The 17,500-nt window shown below is 40.5% G+C and overlaps 1 protein-coding gene across 1 annotated transcript in view; it reads left to right on the top strand.

Moving 5' to 3' along the window:
- The window catches only part of LOC137646054 (mitotic spindle assembly checkpoint protein MAD2A-like), a 166,312-nt gene that overhangs the window by 105,917 nt on the left and 42,895 nt on the right, over nucleotides 1–17,500 (top strand). The window contains exon 4 of the mRNA XM_068379208.1: nucleotides 7,538–7,644. Coding sequence (XP_068235309.1) covers nucleotides 7,538–7,644 — 107 coding nt within the window. The remainder of the gene's footprint in view (nucleotides 1–7,537; nucleotides 7,645–17,500) is intronic.

The following is a 17,500-nucleotide window of genomic DNA, read 5'->3' as shown; positions in this document are numbered from 1 at the left end:
GGAAAAAGGTTCAGATCTCCCCCATCTAAGAACTGAACATGACCTTCCTCTCTCGAGAGGGCTACTATTTCACTAATTCTGGCCCCCGAAGCGAGTGCAAACAGAAATATAACTTTTTGGGTCAAATCCTTTAAAGCACACTCCTCATTATTCATCATTGAAGCGAAATGTAGAACTTTATCCAGAGATCATGAAATGGGTTTCGGAGGTGCTGATGGTCTGAGCCTAGCACAGGCCTTCGGAATTTTGTTAAAAATATTAGAGAGGTCGACATGGAAAGCATATAGAATAGGACTTGTCAAGGCAGACTTACACGTCGATATTGTGTTGGCTGCTAAACCTTGTTCATGAAGGTGGATGAAGAACGATAAACAAAAATCTGTTGAGATCTTTTGTGGTTTCTTCGCCTTGACAAATGACACCCACTTCTTCCATGATGACTCACATTGTCTTCTTGTAGATTTGGACATATTCTTCTAAGAAGTCTATACTGTCTCTTGATATCCCGAATCTTTTTCTCACCGCTAGGGAGAGAAAATCATGAGATGTAGGTTCCGGGCTTTCTGTGATGAAGCGAAGACAGTCGACTTCTGTACTCGTCGAGTCAAAACTGGATCCGGTAGCAGCAGAAACTTCAGTCGTAGTTCTAATGCCAGATGGAACCAAATGCTATTTGTGGCCACTTGTGAGCCACTATTGCCGCTTTTCCCTTGAAGGATCTCAGTTTGTCGAGGACCTTCAAAAGAAGGTTGGGCGGAGGGAACAGGTAAATCCCGGACCATCTGTTCCAGTCGAGGGACATAGCATCCACTGCTTCTGCTAGAGGGTCCTCGTACGGGGACACATAATGATGTAACTTCTTGTTGTTGTTCGTCGCAAAGAGGTCTATCTGCAGTTCCGGGACTTGACTCAAGATGAAAGAGAACGATCTTGCGTCTAGGGACCATTCTGACTCTTATCGGTGCGAACCTGGATAGAGCGTCTGCGTCACGTTGCGGAACCCTTGAAGGTGAACTGCTGATAGGTGCCATCTCTTCTTTTCCGCTAGCCGGAAAATGGCCAACATCACTTGGTTGTTTTGAGGTGACCTCGACCCTTGTCGATTCAGGCATCTCACTATCACCTCGCTGTCTAGGACCAATCATATGTGGGCCGAGTGGCGAGGAGATACTTTCTTCAGTGTAAGAAGTACTGCTATGGCTTCCAGAAAGTTGATATGAAACTCCCTGAACAGGTTGGACCAAGTTCCTTGGACTTTCTTCCGGTGAGAATGACCTCCCCATCCCTCCTTTGAAGCGTCTGTATGAATCGTAATGGAGGGGGGAGGTGGCTGAAGAAGTACCGATTTCTTCAGTTGCTTGGCTTTGGACCATGGCTTGAGAAGCGTTCGCAAACGAGTCGGTAGTGGTCTCATCAGATCTCTTCGCGCGTTTGATGCATATTTTCTCCAAACTCCGGTTGCATCCTTCAGCTTTGATCTTAGCACAGGATCTGTTACTGAGGCAAACTGTAGAGAGCCCAGCACTCTCCTGTTTGCGTCTTGATATCCGTTTGGATTTTAGAAGTCTCTTGACAGATCCTGCTATTTCTTTCCTCTTCTTCACAGGAATGGAAAGTTGGTGTGACTGTAAGTTCCAGTGGATTCCCAACCACAAACTTTTGAGATGGAGAAAGTCGAGACTTTTTGATGTTGATCTTGAATCCTAGATGTTCCAGGAACTGGATCACCTTCTCGTAGGCTTGCAAGCATTCTGTCCGGGATGCTGCCCACACTAGCCAGTCTTCCAGGTAGGCCACTACTTGGATTCCCTTCAGGCGTAATTGATGGACAGCTGCGTTCGCAAGCTACGTGAAAATCCTTGGGGCTATGTTTAGCCCGCATGCCTCTGAAGGCATAAAGTCTTCTTTATAGCTTGAATCCTAGGTAGGAGGAGAGGTGACGATTTATTGGAACATGCCAATGAGCGTCTGACAAGTCTATAGAGACGGTGTATGCCCGTTTGGGCAGTAGGGTCCTTATGTGTTGAAGTGTCAGCATCCTGAACTTGTAGTTCACTATAAACTTGTTGAGTGGCGACAAGTCCAAAATGACTCTGAGTTTTTCTGAGTCTTTCTTTGGAACACAAAACAGCCTTCCTTGGAACTTGATGGACTTTACCCTTCGGATTACTCTTTTCTCCAAGAGTTCTCAAACATATTCTTCCAGAACGGGGGTCGAGTGTTGGAAGAATTGTGGGAACGGAGGTGGAGCGCTGTACCAGCTCCAACCCAGTCCATTCTTGATTAGGCTGTGGGCCGTGGGATCGAAGGTCCAGCGATCCCGAAATAGATGAAGTCTCCCTCCTACTGGAAGCATCTCACTTCTGTTGTTGTGGACCTGAGGCCTTGCCTCCTTGACCGGTTCTTCTGCCTCTGGTGGGGCTCCTTCTGCTCCCTCCGGTGGGGCTCACAAACCTCCTCATAGTGAGGCTCTCATGGCCCCTACATCAGAGACCGGATCGATTAAAGACCTTGATAAGTTCTTAATGCCAAATATTGAGAACTCTTCATACCAAATTATACCGTTACTTGTCTTAACGGTTCATCGATCCAGTGACGGTGAGGAAATGGAAGCACAATCTGTTAGACAAAAGAGGCCCCTTCCTCCCCCTTCACCTTCACAAGATCAGGATAGAAGAACTAAAAATAAAACTGAAAGGGCAACTGAAGGCCCAGCATCAAAAAAATGGGTTGCACTATCTAGAATTAAGTATTGAAAGTATGGCTGGCAAGCCATCTCTCTCTAGGTCTCAGATTCCCGAATTAGAACAAAAAAAATCTTAAGAAATCCAAATAATGTGTCTCATGCAATGGAACAACCGTGGATTTAATTCAAATAGAGAGCAAGTTCGGGTTCTGTTTAAAGAACATAATATATTTGCAATGTGTAAACAGGAGACTAAATTTGGAGATCTTACCCCCAGTTTAGGTTATAATTTTTCATTTTATAGGTCTCCACCCCTAATAGGTGCTCGTGCTCAGGGACACAGGCATAATAATTCGTAAGTCTCTTAATCAAAGAGTTGTTCACCTGAATTCTGTGTTGCAGGCTTGTGCAATTCAAATCTTTACTGACAAATGGATCACTATTTGTTTGCTTTACCTTGATCCAACATTAGAAAATAGACTTCAGGATGCACATGGTAATCCTCGTCAGCTAGAATTAAATGACTTGCAGTTCTTAATAAACCAGCTTCCTCAACCCTTCATATTGATGGGGGACTTTAATGCCAAACACACCCTATGGGGAGAACAATATTGTGATCGATGGGGTTTGATAGTAGAACAACTGCTTGACATGAATGACATCACTTTAATGAATGATGGTTCTCTTACAAGACATGATGTTTACCACAGTTCTGATTCAGCCATAGACCTCATTATTTGCTCTTCATCGTTGAGGTTAGATTACCAATGGACAGTAGACCAAAATGATCATGGCAGTGATCATTGGCCCATTCACTTGAAGTATATAAAAAATACACCATCGCCATGTTTACCCAAATGGAAGGTGGGGAAAGCTGACTGGGGATTATTTAATAAATCCATTGAAATTTATCGAAAAAAAATTGTGGCATGATGCCTTTGCTTTGATGCGGAAGATAGCAAGAACTTGCTAGAAAAGATATCGTAGATACCCTTGTTTAGCCAATAAAATAACATACAGAAGGCTCTTGCTAATCAAAAGAAAACTTTTAAGCAGGCAAGGAGAGAATGATTTATTAAATACATAAGCAAATTGAAATATAATTCCCCTCTCATTAGTCTGGAATAGAATCCGAAAGTTGCAAGGGAAATTTTGTCCATCTTCCTTGCCTATATTGAAAATTGATTGTCTCTTTATATCTGATCCTGGAGAAGTAGCTGAAAAGTTTGGTAGGCATTTTTTTAATATATCTAGTGCCTTACACTATCCAGCAGCATTCAGGAATATTAGAAACAGTACTATGGTTGTTCCTCCTGTTAGTACAAATTTAGAGTCTTACTATCTTCCTTTTACAATGGAAGAATTGGATAATGCAATTTCATTGTCTTCCCCAACATCTCCTGGGGAAGATCATATTTTATACTTCATGATAAGGATTGGTACCTCCCAAAATTAATTGCTCTTACTAGTTGTGTTGGCAAGATTTATGAGAGAATGGTCAATATTCGACTAGTGTGGTATTTGGAATCAAAGAATCTTTTATCAAACAGGCAGTTTGGTTTTAGGAAAAATAGAAATACCAATGACCCTTTGATGTTCCTCACTCGAGAAGTTCGGAATGCCTTTGCCATGCAAAACCAGACATTGCAGTGTTCTTTGACCTAGAAAAGGCCTACGGTACTACCTGGCGAGGGGGTATCCTTAAGCAACTCGTTGATTGGGTTGTTGCGGGTAATATGTTTTATTGTATTCAAGATTTTTGTCTGATAGTTACTTAAAAGTGACAATTGTCTCGCTTATTTCATCAGCTTATCCTCAAGAAGAAGGATTGCCTTAGGGGAGCGTTCTTAGTCCAACGCTTTTCGATGTAGCCATTAACAGTCTACTTGAACAAGTTCCTGTTGGGGTGCATGGTCTGGCTTTTGCTGATGACTATGCAGTAGTGTTTAGTAAATCATCACCTGTTGAAGCATGTCATAAAATCCAGATTGCTATTAATGCTGCTACATCTTGGGCCAGTACTAGAGGGTTCAAATTTTCTCCGGTTAGATTAAAGCCATACGTTTTTGTCGACTGAGAAGAATGGAAGAGATTCTTACATTGTTTTTAAACGATTCCATTTTACCATACGAAGATAGCATAAAGTACCTTGGTGTTTTATTTGGTAAGAAATTAACTTTCTCTCAACATATTAATGAGGTGGTATATAACGTTAAACTTGGACTTGACATCCTTAAAGATGTGTCTGCTTTCAACTGGGGAGCTGATAGAACATGTCTGTTGAGGATATACCAGGCATTGTGCCTAAGTAAAATAGATTGTGGATGTCAGATATATGGATCTGCATGCAAAACCACTTTAGAAAAACTTGATGTGGTTCATAACATGGCTTTAAGAATTTGCACAGGTGCGTATAGGACATCACCTGTTGATAGTTTATACGTGGATTCAGGGATTCCTCCCCTTTTTATTCGTCGGGAAGAGTTGGGTTTTAGGTATGTGTCTCATGTTCTTACCTCAAAACTCAACCCAAATTTTAAATTCATAAAGCAACCCATTTATAGAGCTCCAACTAGGACTAGGTTGCCCAAACCACTAGAAATAAGACTAGAAGCCTCAGCTATTGACATGGGATTACTTTCCCCTACAGTGGCTGAAATCACCCCTTCAAAATATCCTCCTTGGAATAGGCCTAAGATAGAGATTTGTCCAGTTATGGATAGTAAAAAGAACAGCTCAGATGAGCATTTAAGGGCTAGTTTCCTCTCATGCTTCCGAGCATGATGATAATTATCACATTTATACAGATGGTTTCAAGAGTTCTGATGGCATGGGTTGCTCAGTAGTGACAACTGAAAATATAATTAAAAAAAGGCTTCTGTCAAGTTCCTCTATTTTTACGGCAGAACTGTTAGCAGTTTTGACTGCTTTGAAATTAATTTTTTATGATAATTTTCCTAATACAATTTTTACCATTTTTACCGCCTCATTGAGTGTTTTATTAGCATTAAGAAGTTAAATCTCTTGCCATCATTTTGTGCAAGAGATACAAGATTGGTTTTATATTTTAGTGAATAGAAAGCATTTTACGATTAAGTTTTTCTGGGTTCCATCCCATGTTGGAATTGTAGGAAATGAGAAAGCCGACATTGCAGCTAAGGCTGCAACTAGGCTAAATCACATTTCCAGCATGGGTGTCCCAGTATCAGATTTTAAAAGTAGTATTAGGTTTTATTGTGAAGACAAGTGGCATGCCCACTGGTCTAATTTAAATAATAATTTTAAATTAAAGTCAATTAGGCCTTCTGTCCAACCATGGTTGCATTTACAGGTTGACAGAAGATTAGCATTGTTTTAACACGTTTGCGTATAGGGCACACACATTATACTCATAGGTATCTGATGGCAAGTGGGGCGGATAGGCTGGCTCCTCGCTGCCCTGCTTTCCAAGTAGATATAACCGTTGAACATATTTTAGTGTCCTGTACTGTTTTTAGATGTCAACATAGGAAAAATCATTTAATCAATATGTTCCTTGGGGAAATTTTAGGTGAGACTGCTCCAGTGGAGTAGGTTGTAAATTTTTTAAAAGAACTTTGTATTTTTTATGAGTTATAGATTTATGGTTTTATTGTGATTTTAAATTTTAACCTGTTGGTTTTATTGTGATTTTAAATTTTAACCTGTTGTATAGATTTATTTTCATTGTTTTACTTTTATTTATATACTGTACTTATAATCCATTCTAAAAGATATATATGCGCTGAATGGCCTTGCGGCTCCAGCATTTGGCTTTGGGCCATAAATTTCATAAATCAATCAGAAGATGTTCTGGACCAGATGAGATTTTTAGAGGAGGTTATGGACCAGATGAGTTTCTTTGGAAGAGGTTTTGGACCAGATAAGTTTCTTTGGAAGAGGTTCCATATCAGAGGACTTTCTTTAGAAGATGTTCTGAGTCAAATGAGTTCCTTTATAAGAGGTTATGGATCGGATGAGTTTTTCAAAAGACGTTCTGGACCAGATAAGTTTCTTAAGAAGAGATTCTGGATCAGATGACTTACTTTTAGAAGATGTTACAAGCTGGTAAGGTACACTTTAAATCATGATTCTTTAATGTTTAGGAGTTTCTCTCTATCCTTCTATAAAGAGCTGGAGTATGGTTGGTTTTATACTAACTCATTTATCTTGTACTGGGTATCTGACTCTTGATATGCCACTTAGGGGAAAGGGTTCCCCAGTGTCTATCAAGTACAAGTTTCATGTACAACCCAGGTCATACCAGCCTTTCATCCATATGGCAAGCAGACAGGGGATGACGAGTCCTTGCTTTTGAGTCTATCCAGCTTGATCATGGAATACTTCCAGGGAAGAAATTGAACCTTCCAGTTTGGTCCCAGCCCACCTAGTAGTGAATCTCCCTAATTAAAGTATGATAGTTTGTATGCTATGTAGGAGCAAATGATATTTTTAAGGTAATTTGTATTTTTCTTAGCCATACATACCTAAGGCCTTTAATAAAACTTCCTTCCTCAACCAACCCACTAAGTCCTTAGCAGAAAAGATCAAAACAAAAGTGCTGACTACCTGACTGGAAAGGGGTTGGGCTCTTCATCCTGCTCCTTACCCAGTTAGATATGTATTCGTTATCCAACTTTTAACGACTGATTCCAGCTCGCGCTGAAACTATATCCCTAATTAAAGGACTTCGGTTTGTATGGCTAGGAAAAATACAAATTGCTTGAAAAAATTTTGATTTTTAGGTTGGTAGAGATTCAATTGTGTTGAAAATGTATTGAAATTACCTGTCTTTGTGTTACACCTTATTTGTAAAATGAAAATATGTTTCAGGTCAAAGGTTGGAAATAAGGATCTCAAAACCATTCAGAAAGAAATGCGAGATGTAATCCGCCAGATCACTGCCTGTGTCACATTTCTACCTTTATTGGACTGTGTCTGTAAGTTGAATCACTTCATAGCAAGCACATAATTTTCAACAGATCCCATGTGTTTTTATATTTATTAATGTTGAGTGAATACAGGTATACCTCTGGTTATGTCGTTTTGATTAAAGACGGTTTCGATTACACGTCATTTGTCAAAAATATCATGTGGTAAAATGAAATAAAATAAGCCACTTTATTCGACTTTACGTCAGTCTACCACAGATATTGAAGTTTTTATATGTAAAAAAGCATTAAAAACACTTAAATTGTCTAACTGTATAATAAATAAGAATAAAAGTATTAAATCATATTAAAATTCATATATTTACATTAAATATTAATAGTATAATCCTCATAAATCTTAGCGAATGAAATATGAAAACATCTGTGACTGCGTGTTGTTATCCTCTTCTTTAGCAATCTTTAAGAGCTAAAGATATTTTCCACTGTAGCTCCAATATTTATCCGTTGGCTTCGTCGTCAGCCACTTGTTATTCACATGAAATTTAATTCCAGTTTAGTTTAGACATACTGTACATCGCATTCTAAAAAACCAAGAAGTTTAGAAAGTTCATTGTGCTTTATTAAAGCATTTTTTTATTCTATTTTCCAATTTCCATTATATTTTGATAGTCAACAACCACTTCTTTTTATTTTTGGTTGTGATCAGCCAATCTCAAGTCTTTAATGAAAATATGTGCACGTACGATTAACAGAGTAACGTCTATGTAATTTCTTGACTCGCTCAGTAAAAATTCTTATTAAAATTTACATCGGTCGCAATTTATTGTAGACTATCATAGTTATTCCTATGCAGATACAAACTTCCGAGTCATTTATGTGGGTTACTCTACCCTTTTCTCTACGACCAAACAATCGGGGAAAAAAGGATTTGATTGCATCACACTATAGTTGTTAAGCAACCGCAGTTCATGGTTGGCGCAGTGCGCCTTGTCATGATGCTCTTCAGTATACTCCTGGTCGTGAAGTTAAGAAGATATTTCCTCTCTATAATTAGACATCCGCATTCACCTTCGCATAGCCTTATAGCGCTTAGTGCATGTGTCTTGTGTGTGTCTTATTATTCTCTGTCACTTGCTTTACTATCATTATCTCTGAGTTGCAAGTGAGTGCATTATGGCTAGCAACCTGAATATACATACATGCCCTGGCCATGATGGGTGTCCCTGTGGCACCTTCATGAGTCGGGTCGAGGTTGATCCGCATCCTGTTTGTCCCTGTTGCCGTGGTAATAGATGTTCAGAGGAATCACCATCTGAATACTGTAAGGAGTGGCCATCCTCCCAGTGGGAGAGATATAATTCTCATCACGAAACAATTTAAGCGAGATTGTTCTCGTCTGTCTTCTACCAGCAGTAGCAGGAAATGAAAATTTATTTCTACAGCAAAAGTTATCCCTTAACCTGGTCCTTCGTGTGAAGAACCCACCGCGGATCCAATCACGGTTGATGACGGCCATGATAACTTTGTTAATGTTTAATCACCCAGTGTTGATAATGTACAGTATGAACTTGAGTCAGTGCTCGTAGTGGACCTCTTGGCTATGGCTGCTGCTCTCCCAGAGCCAGTTTCACTCTTGGTACTCTCAGTCTCTGATTACCCTGTTATAAATAGCTCTTCCTCACCTTTGTGTGTGTTGAGTGGAGAACCTTACATGTCTGATAATACAGTACAGAGAAAATCTGTACACTCTTGGAAGTATCTCCTATCCAAGCATTGAAAGTCTTTCCGCGTTCCTGATTGTGGAACCTTAGAGTTAAGCCTGTCATTTCCCCTTGTACTGAAACAGCCTTGGTGAAAGATGGTCATTACTTGTTTCAAGATTGTTCCCATGAGCCAGGCTTGCCTTCTACACTCAGGGGTCCTCAATATCGATCTTCTCTAAAGAGTTCCCTGGACACACTCCAGGACATTTCATCCCTTAATTACAAGGGTAGTTGGACCACTTTGGCAGTTTCCACACCCCAGCGCCAAGCTGTTCTAAAATGTTGTCTTTGTCTCCTTCTAATCCTATTAGTGCAAAGTCGAGTCTGACAAAATCCTCTTCAATTCCCCGAAATTTGTCTTCATGATTAAGCCAGGCCGAACGTTCAGCTTAGCAAGTTTTTACACGCTGCTGTTCCTACGTGTGATGACGTCGCTCAATGCACTGCCATTTCTGAGTAACTCCTCTGCAGGTTGGTCAGGCTAAAAAGTCCAAGCGAGTTGTCATTCCCACACATAATGTCACTAAAAGCACCACTATCTTGATGCTTGAGAGTATTCCTCTGCAAGGCGACAATGTTAACGCACGACATGAGCTTGCTACAACTTCTCAAGCTGGTTTACGACAACTTCTCAAGCTGGTTTAAGATCAACACGCCCGCAGAAACATGGTAGATCAACACCCCATTATTTTAAAGTTCCCCGGAGTTTTATAAACATCCGGCTAGGACTCACAATCCTGAAGCCACGAGTTATGCTAATAGCAAACCCACTGATTTACAGCCACACACTAGTTCCTGGCTTAATTTTCGTAATGCTTTACATGTTACGCATTCGGAGAATGGATAATGGGCAGGAAGTGTTTCCCTCTTCCCACGAGTTACACCCCCATCTGATACAGATGAGGTCACCTTTGTTAAGTGTCGTAGGTGAGGCCCACACCGTAGGCGCTACTAGTGACAGCCTACGGGGAATTCCTTCTCCCCTTGTAGATCGAGTTCAGAAAGGGACATCAATACTTCTGCCATGCGCTCTGCTGCTAGAGGCAAATACTATTATAACGGGAGTGAGCAGGACTCCTCCGGTTCTTTCTCCGTTTCCTATTCCTCTCACAATATGTATACAGCAAGGGAAAGGAAGGACGTCTGAGGAAAAGCCAAGAATCGTGCTATATCTGTGTAAACTGAACAGCCAGTCATTCCAAAAAATGGAACCACCACTAGACCATGATATCACCATTAATTACTCTCCGGAGAACCTTGCTGAACGCGCAAACACCAGCTCTGAGGCATCTCACTTTATTAAAATTGAGCCTCATCCGTTAACAGACGGTGCTCTATTGATTCAGTTTTCCCACTCAAAATTATAGGCACAGGTTTAATGTGGCACACTCTAACCAAATTAAGGGCACGCAAGTCCCAGCATCTGAGAATTTTCTTAAGGCCAGCCTTGGCCCTTATGCGCCGGAGAAGATTCTGTGTACAGCCTGGCGCTTTCCAGAGCCCACTCCCTATTGACGCTGATGTTGCTAACCTGATACCCTCTATTCCAGTTAATAAATTATCCAACCTCCCCACAATCCAAGCCTGTTCATTCCTCGAGCACTGGTCTGGAGCAGTATCCTGCTATGTTGTCACAGAGAACCTGAAAGAGAAACATGCCCTCAAGCAATTTGAGGGGATGTCCCGATCATGAGCAAAAGCCATAGAATTTTGTTACATGAGACTGTTTACCTGTGGGGTAACTGCATCTTAAAAAGACACGACGCAGTCTTAGCCAGATGCTTTAGACAGCTGTCACCTAGGGACACGTTATCCCTGAGAAACTCTGACTTGGTAAGTTTGCGTTCTCGGTTCCCTCCTTTGGCTGTAACTATGGAGATAGAGAAGGTCGAGAGGTTGGTACAAGCCCTTATGATGAGAAGGGCAGCAGCACCATGGATGCCTACCCCTAAGCAGTAGCAAAGAAACTTGCCTCGCAAACCAGTGCCTCAGCAAGGACGACTTCTGCCTCCATCATAAGAGCATGGTCGCAGAGGCTCCAGCTAGGGAGGGCATGTCCCCCAGTTTACCACCAGTGGGGTAATGCTTACTAAGCTTTTATCTCAGGTGGCAGTACTTTGGAGCTGACCCCTGAATGATATAAGTCCTTTGTTAAGGGTATTGAGTCCCTTTCATAGACTGTCTACTACCTCTGACCACAACTGCTGATCCAACCATTTTGTTTGAAAGGCTCAGTAAAGGACGACCTCTTAATAGAATAAGTATCCAAATTGTTGGCCAAAGGAGCCATGGAAAAAATCTTAAACCACCCACCTGGCTTCCTCAGCAATATATTTTTAATAGAAAAGCTTATGGGAGGTTGGAGGCCTGTCATAGAGCTTTCCCGTTTTAATCCATTTTGTCCTGCAAACAAAATTCAAAATCGAGACTCCGGCCTCTGTTCTTCAGGCCATCAGTAAGAACGATTTCCTTCTCACCATAGACCTGAAAGATGCCTACTTTCACGTCCCAATTGATCCTGCTTCAAGGAATTACCTAAATTTTGAGACAAAATTTTCTAATTCAGGGTGCTATGCTTTAGCCTGTCAACAGCCCTTCAGGGTTTCACCAAAATCTTTGCCCTAGTTTCAGCCTGGGCTTATGCCATGGGCATCAGGCTTTTGAGGTCTCCTGTTGAGGCATAAGGATCTATTCCTAAATATTTGCAAGGAGTTTGGGATCCAACTGAACCTGGAGAAGTCCAGCCTCGTCCCTCAATAATCCATATGGTGCCTAGACTTGGTCCAAGCCAAAACTTTCCATCTGCCAATAAGCTCCTGAGATTTAGGGAAATAGCAGAGACCTTTCTGAAAGGGAAGCCATTTTCTGCACACTCTTGCCAGAAGTTTCTAGGCCATATCTCCTCTTTGGAGAAATTTGCCCCCTTTGGGAGAATTTATCTTGGAGTGGGCTCTGAAGAATCAGTGGTTGCAGACATCTGACCATCCTGCTGTCAGTGTCCCAAGAGGTTGTTACAGACCTCCATTGGTGGCCGAGGAAGGAGAACATATTAGCGGGAACTCCCCTTCAGGTTCATCCCCCACAATTCCTTTGATTCTTGGATGCTTCTCACCAAGGGTGGGGTGTTCACCGAAGAAGGGAGCAAATCTCGGGCTTATGGTCAGAAGAGGACAAGGCCTTTCCCATCAATTTCCTGGAGATGAAAGCAGCGCTACTAGCATTACTCCACTTTCAGAGACTAAAAGGTCACTTCGTGGTGCTGATGAGCGACCTATATCTCAAAACAAGGAGGTGCAGTCTCTCCTGCTCTGCCAACCAGCAATAGAGATATTCAGGTGGGCACAGACCAAAGCAATTTTCCTCTTGAGTCGAGGAGCTTACCTTAAACACCGTCTTTCTTGCCTTAGCTTCAGCCAAGAGAGTAAGCGAACTACATTGTCTATCTTATCTTACGTCACATTCCAGAGGGTGGAAAGTACTATCTTTTGTTCCTGAATTTGTGGCCAAAACCCAGAATCCGGTTGAAAACAATATCAGATTTTGCTCTTTCACATCTTTTCTCTTAAAGAGGTAGCTGCTGTCCCAGATGCAATTTTACTCTGTCTTGTGAGAGCAGTTCGAAATTATCTGAAAAGAACAGCGTATCTTAGGCCTAAAATTTCCAATTTTTTTTGTGAGGACTGGTCGCTCCAAGAAGAAAGTATCCAAAAACAATTTCATTTTGGTTGAGAGAAGCAATCATGAGAGTATAAATCCTCAGTGGAAGCATTACCACGCCCTCCTTCGACCCCGTGATATCCACCGCAACCCTGAGTTCTGCTAAAACTACTCTGTAGTACAAATCCTCGAATCTGGTGTATAGAAGAGACAAACCACTTTTACAGACTATTATTGTAGGTATTGTATGCACAGGTCGCTGAACACTTCTCTCTTTAAGCGCCTATTGTTGCAGTACAACCGATAATCTAATTTTTTTCTCTTAAGGGACATGTAACTGTTTTATCAAAGGCATCAGTTATTCTGCATTATAAGGGTATGTAATGGGTATCAAGATGGATGGTGATCATAGTTGGTTTTGAAGCCTTCACTTAGATTTCACCCTAATGCAAGTAAGACTGCCTTATTTTTCTGTTATTATTGATGATATATTGGTGATATTCTTGATGTGACACTTGATATTCATATAGCTTCACTCCTGGCAATAAACATATCCTCATAGATTGAACGTACAGCCTTGCCTCTTCAAAAGCCGGCTACACAGTTCAAAGTTTATCTTTTGCTTTTACTTAATAGTAATTATATCTATGAGAAAGGAAGGGCATACAGGTACCTCTTGATAGAGACTTCCCCCATCTGAGGGAGACTCCCATGTAAATGCCTAAGCAGTTTGTAGATGCATAGGAATAAACACAAACTTTAAAAACAATTTGTATTTTTCCTAGCTATACGAACCCGAGTCATTTATCAAAGATCCTGCTACAACTGCCCCACAAGTCTTTTGACCGCGAGAGAGTAAAAAGCACCATGAGAAGACGCCCTGCACCACCATGTGCTGTGGTTTCTTAGCAATAACTATTTTTCTTTTGATTGTCCGGTCGTATAGAAAACGAGACTAGGAGTAACCCATATAAATGACTCGCATTTATATAGATAAGAAAAATACAAATAGTTTTTGAAATTTTTAATTTTTCTTACATTTAGTTATAGCTATTATTATGTTACATGATATATATATATATATATATATATATATATATATATATATATATATATATTTATAATGTATCATCATACATATACCAAGGCACTTCCCCCAATTTTGGGGGGTAGCTGACATCAAACGAATGAAACAAAAAAGGGGACGTCTCCTCTCTATGTTCCTCCCAGCCTGACAAGGGACTCAACCGCGTTCGGCTGGTACTGCTAGGGAGACACAGCCCACCCTCCCACATTATCCGCCACAGATGAAGGATCATAATGCTGAATCTTCTACTGCTGCTACCTCCGCGGTCATCCAAGGCAGCGGAGGAAGCAGCAGGGCCTACCAGAACTGCGTCACAATCGCCCGCCATTCATTTCTATTTCTAGCATGCTCTCTTGCCCCTCTCTCATCTATTCTCCTATCACCCAGAGCTTCCTTCACTCCATCCATCCACCCAAACCTTGGCCTTCCTCTTGTACTTCTCCCATCAACTCTTGCATTCATCACCTTCTTTAGCAGACAGCCATTTTCCATTCTCTCAATATGGCCAAACCACCTCAACACATTCATATCCACTGTAGCTGCTAACTCATTTCTTACACCCGTTCTCATCCTCACTACTTCATTCCTAACCCTATCTACTCGAGATACACCAGCCATACTCCTTATACACTTCATCTCAATCACATTCAATTTTCTGTCCGTCACTTTCATTCCCCACAACTCCGATCCATACATCACAGTTGGTACAACCACCTTCTCATACAGAACTCTCTTTACATTCATGCCCAACCCTCTATTTTTTACTACTCCCTTAACTGTCCCCAACACTTTGCATCCTTCATTCACTCTCTGACGTACATCTGCTTCCACTCCACCATTTGCTGCAACAACTGACCCCAAGTACTTAAATTAATCCACCACCTCAAGTAACTCTCCATTCAACATGACATTCAACCTCGCACCACCTTCCCTTCTCGTACATCTCATAACCTTACTCTTACCCACATTAACTCTCTCAACTTCCTTCTCTCACACACCCTTCCAGATTCTGTCACTAATCGGCCAAGCTTCTCTTCCACGTCTGCAACCAGTGCAGTATCATCCGCAAACAACAACTGATTTACTTCCCATTCATGGTCATTCTCGTCTACCAGTTTCAATCCTAGTCCCAGCACTCGAGCATTCACCTCTCTCACCACTCCATCAACATACAAGTTAAACAACCACGGTGACATCACACATCCCTGTCTCAGTCCTACTCTCACCGGAAACCAATCGCTCACTTCATTTCCTATCCTAACACATGTTTTACTACCTTTATAGAAACTTTTCACTACTTGCAACAACCTTCCACCAACTCCATATAACCTCATCACATTCCACATTGCTTCCCTATCAACTCTATCATACGCTTTCTCCAGATCCATAAACGCAACATACACATTCTTACTTTTTGCTAAATATTTTTCGCATATCTGCCTAACTGTAAAAATCTGTTTCTTACAACCCCTACCTCTTCTAAAACCACCATGTACTTCTAAGATTGCATTCTCTGTTTTATCCTTAATCCTATTAATCAGTACTCTACCATACACTTTTCCAACTACACTCAACAAACTAATACCCCTTGAATTACAACACTCATGCACATCTCCCTTACCCTTGTATAGTGGTACAATACATGCACAAACCCAATCTACTGGTACCATTGACAACACAAAACACATATTAAACAATCTCACCAACCATTCAAGTACAGTCACACCCCCCTCCTTCAACATTTCAGCTCTCACACCATCCATACCAGAAGCTTTTCCTACTCTCGTTTCATCTAGTGCTCTCCTCACTTCCTCTCTTGTAATCTCTCTCATTCTCATCTCCCATCACCGGCACCTCAACACCTGCAGCAGCAATTATATCTGCCTCCCTATTATCCTCAACATCCAGTAAACTTTCAAAATACTCCGCCCACCTTTTCCTTGCCTCCTCTCCTTTTAACAACCTTCCATTTCCATCTTTCACTGTTGCTTCAATTCTTGAACCAGCCTTCCTTACTGTCTTCACTTCTTTCCGAAACTTCTTATTCTCTTCATATGAATGACCCATTCCCTGACCCAACCTCAGGTCAGCTGCCCTCTTTGCCTCACTTACCTTGCGCTTTACTTCCACATTTTTCTCTCTATGCCTTTCATACTTCTCTGCACTATTACTCTGCAGCCATTCTTCAAAAGCCCTCTTTTTCTCTTCCAATTTTACCTTCACTCCTTCATTCCACCATTCAGTGCCCTTCCTCATGCTGCCTCCAACAAACTTCTTGCCACACACATCACTTGCAATCCCAAAAAAATTTTCTTTTACTAACTTCCACTCCTCCTCTAAATTACCAGTTTCTCTTACTTTCACTTCGTCATATGCCATTTTCAACTTTACTTGATATTAACTTTTTACCCCCAGATTTATTGCTCTTCAACCCTCGCTAGCTCCCTTTTACATCCACCTACTCTATTCCCCCACTCTTTTGCTACAAATGATTTTCCTTCCACCATAATATATATATATATATATATATATATATATATATATATATATATATATATATATATATATATATATATATATATATATATATATGCATGCATGCGTAAAAATGACAGGAAAACGTGATGCTCAGATGCAGAAGAACCACAGGGAAAATGAAAATACGAAATATACGATTAAGTCCTGACTAGTTTCGTGATACTTCTTCAGAGGACTGAAGAAGTATCACGAAACTAGTCAGGACTTAATTGTATATTTCGTATTTTCATTTTCCCTGTGGTTCTTCTGCATATATATATATATATATATATATAAATATATATATATATATATATATATATATATATATATATATATATATATATATATATATATATATATATATATATATGCATATATATTACTATTATTATTATTATTATTATTACTAGCCAAGCTACAACCCTAGTTGAAAAAGCAAGATGCTATAAGCCCAAGGGCTCCAATAGGGAAAAATAGCCCAGTGAGGAAAGGAAATAAGGAAATAAATGAATGATAAGAACAAATTAATAATATATAATTCTAAAAACAGTAACGTCAAAATAGATATGTCATATATAAACTATAAAAAGACTCATGTCAGCCTGGTCAACATAAAAACATTTGCTCCAACTTTGAACTTTTGAAGTTCTACTGATTCAACTACCCGATTAGGAAGATCATTCCACAACTTGGTTATAGCTGGAATAAAACTTCTAGAATACTGTGTAGTATTGAGCCTCATGATGGAGAAGGCCTGGCTATTAGAATTAACTGCCTGCCTAGTATTATGAACAGGATAGAATTGTCCTGGGAGATCTGAATGTAAAGGATGGTCAGAGTTATGAAAAATCTTATGCAACACGCATAATGAACTAAT

The sequence above is a fragment of the Palaemon carinicauda genome, chromosome 8, assembly GCF_036898095.1.
Source record: "Palaemon carinicauda isolate YSFRI2023 chromosome 8, ASM3689809v2, whole genome shotgun sequence".
Classification (NCBI taxonomy): Eukaryota; Metazoa; Arthropoda; class Malacostraca; order Decapoda; family Palaemonidae; genus Palaemon; species Palaemon carinicauda.
Note: the sequence above shows the minus strand (reverse complement) of the source record. Positions and strands in the feature narration are given on the sequence as shown.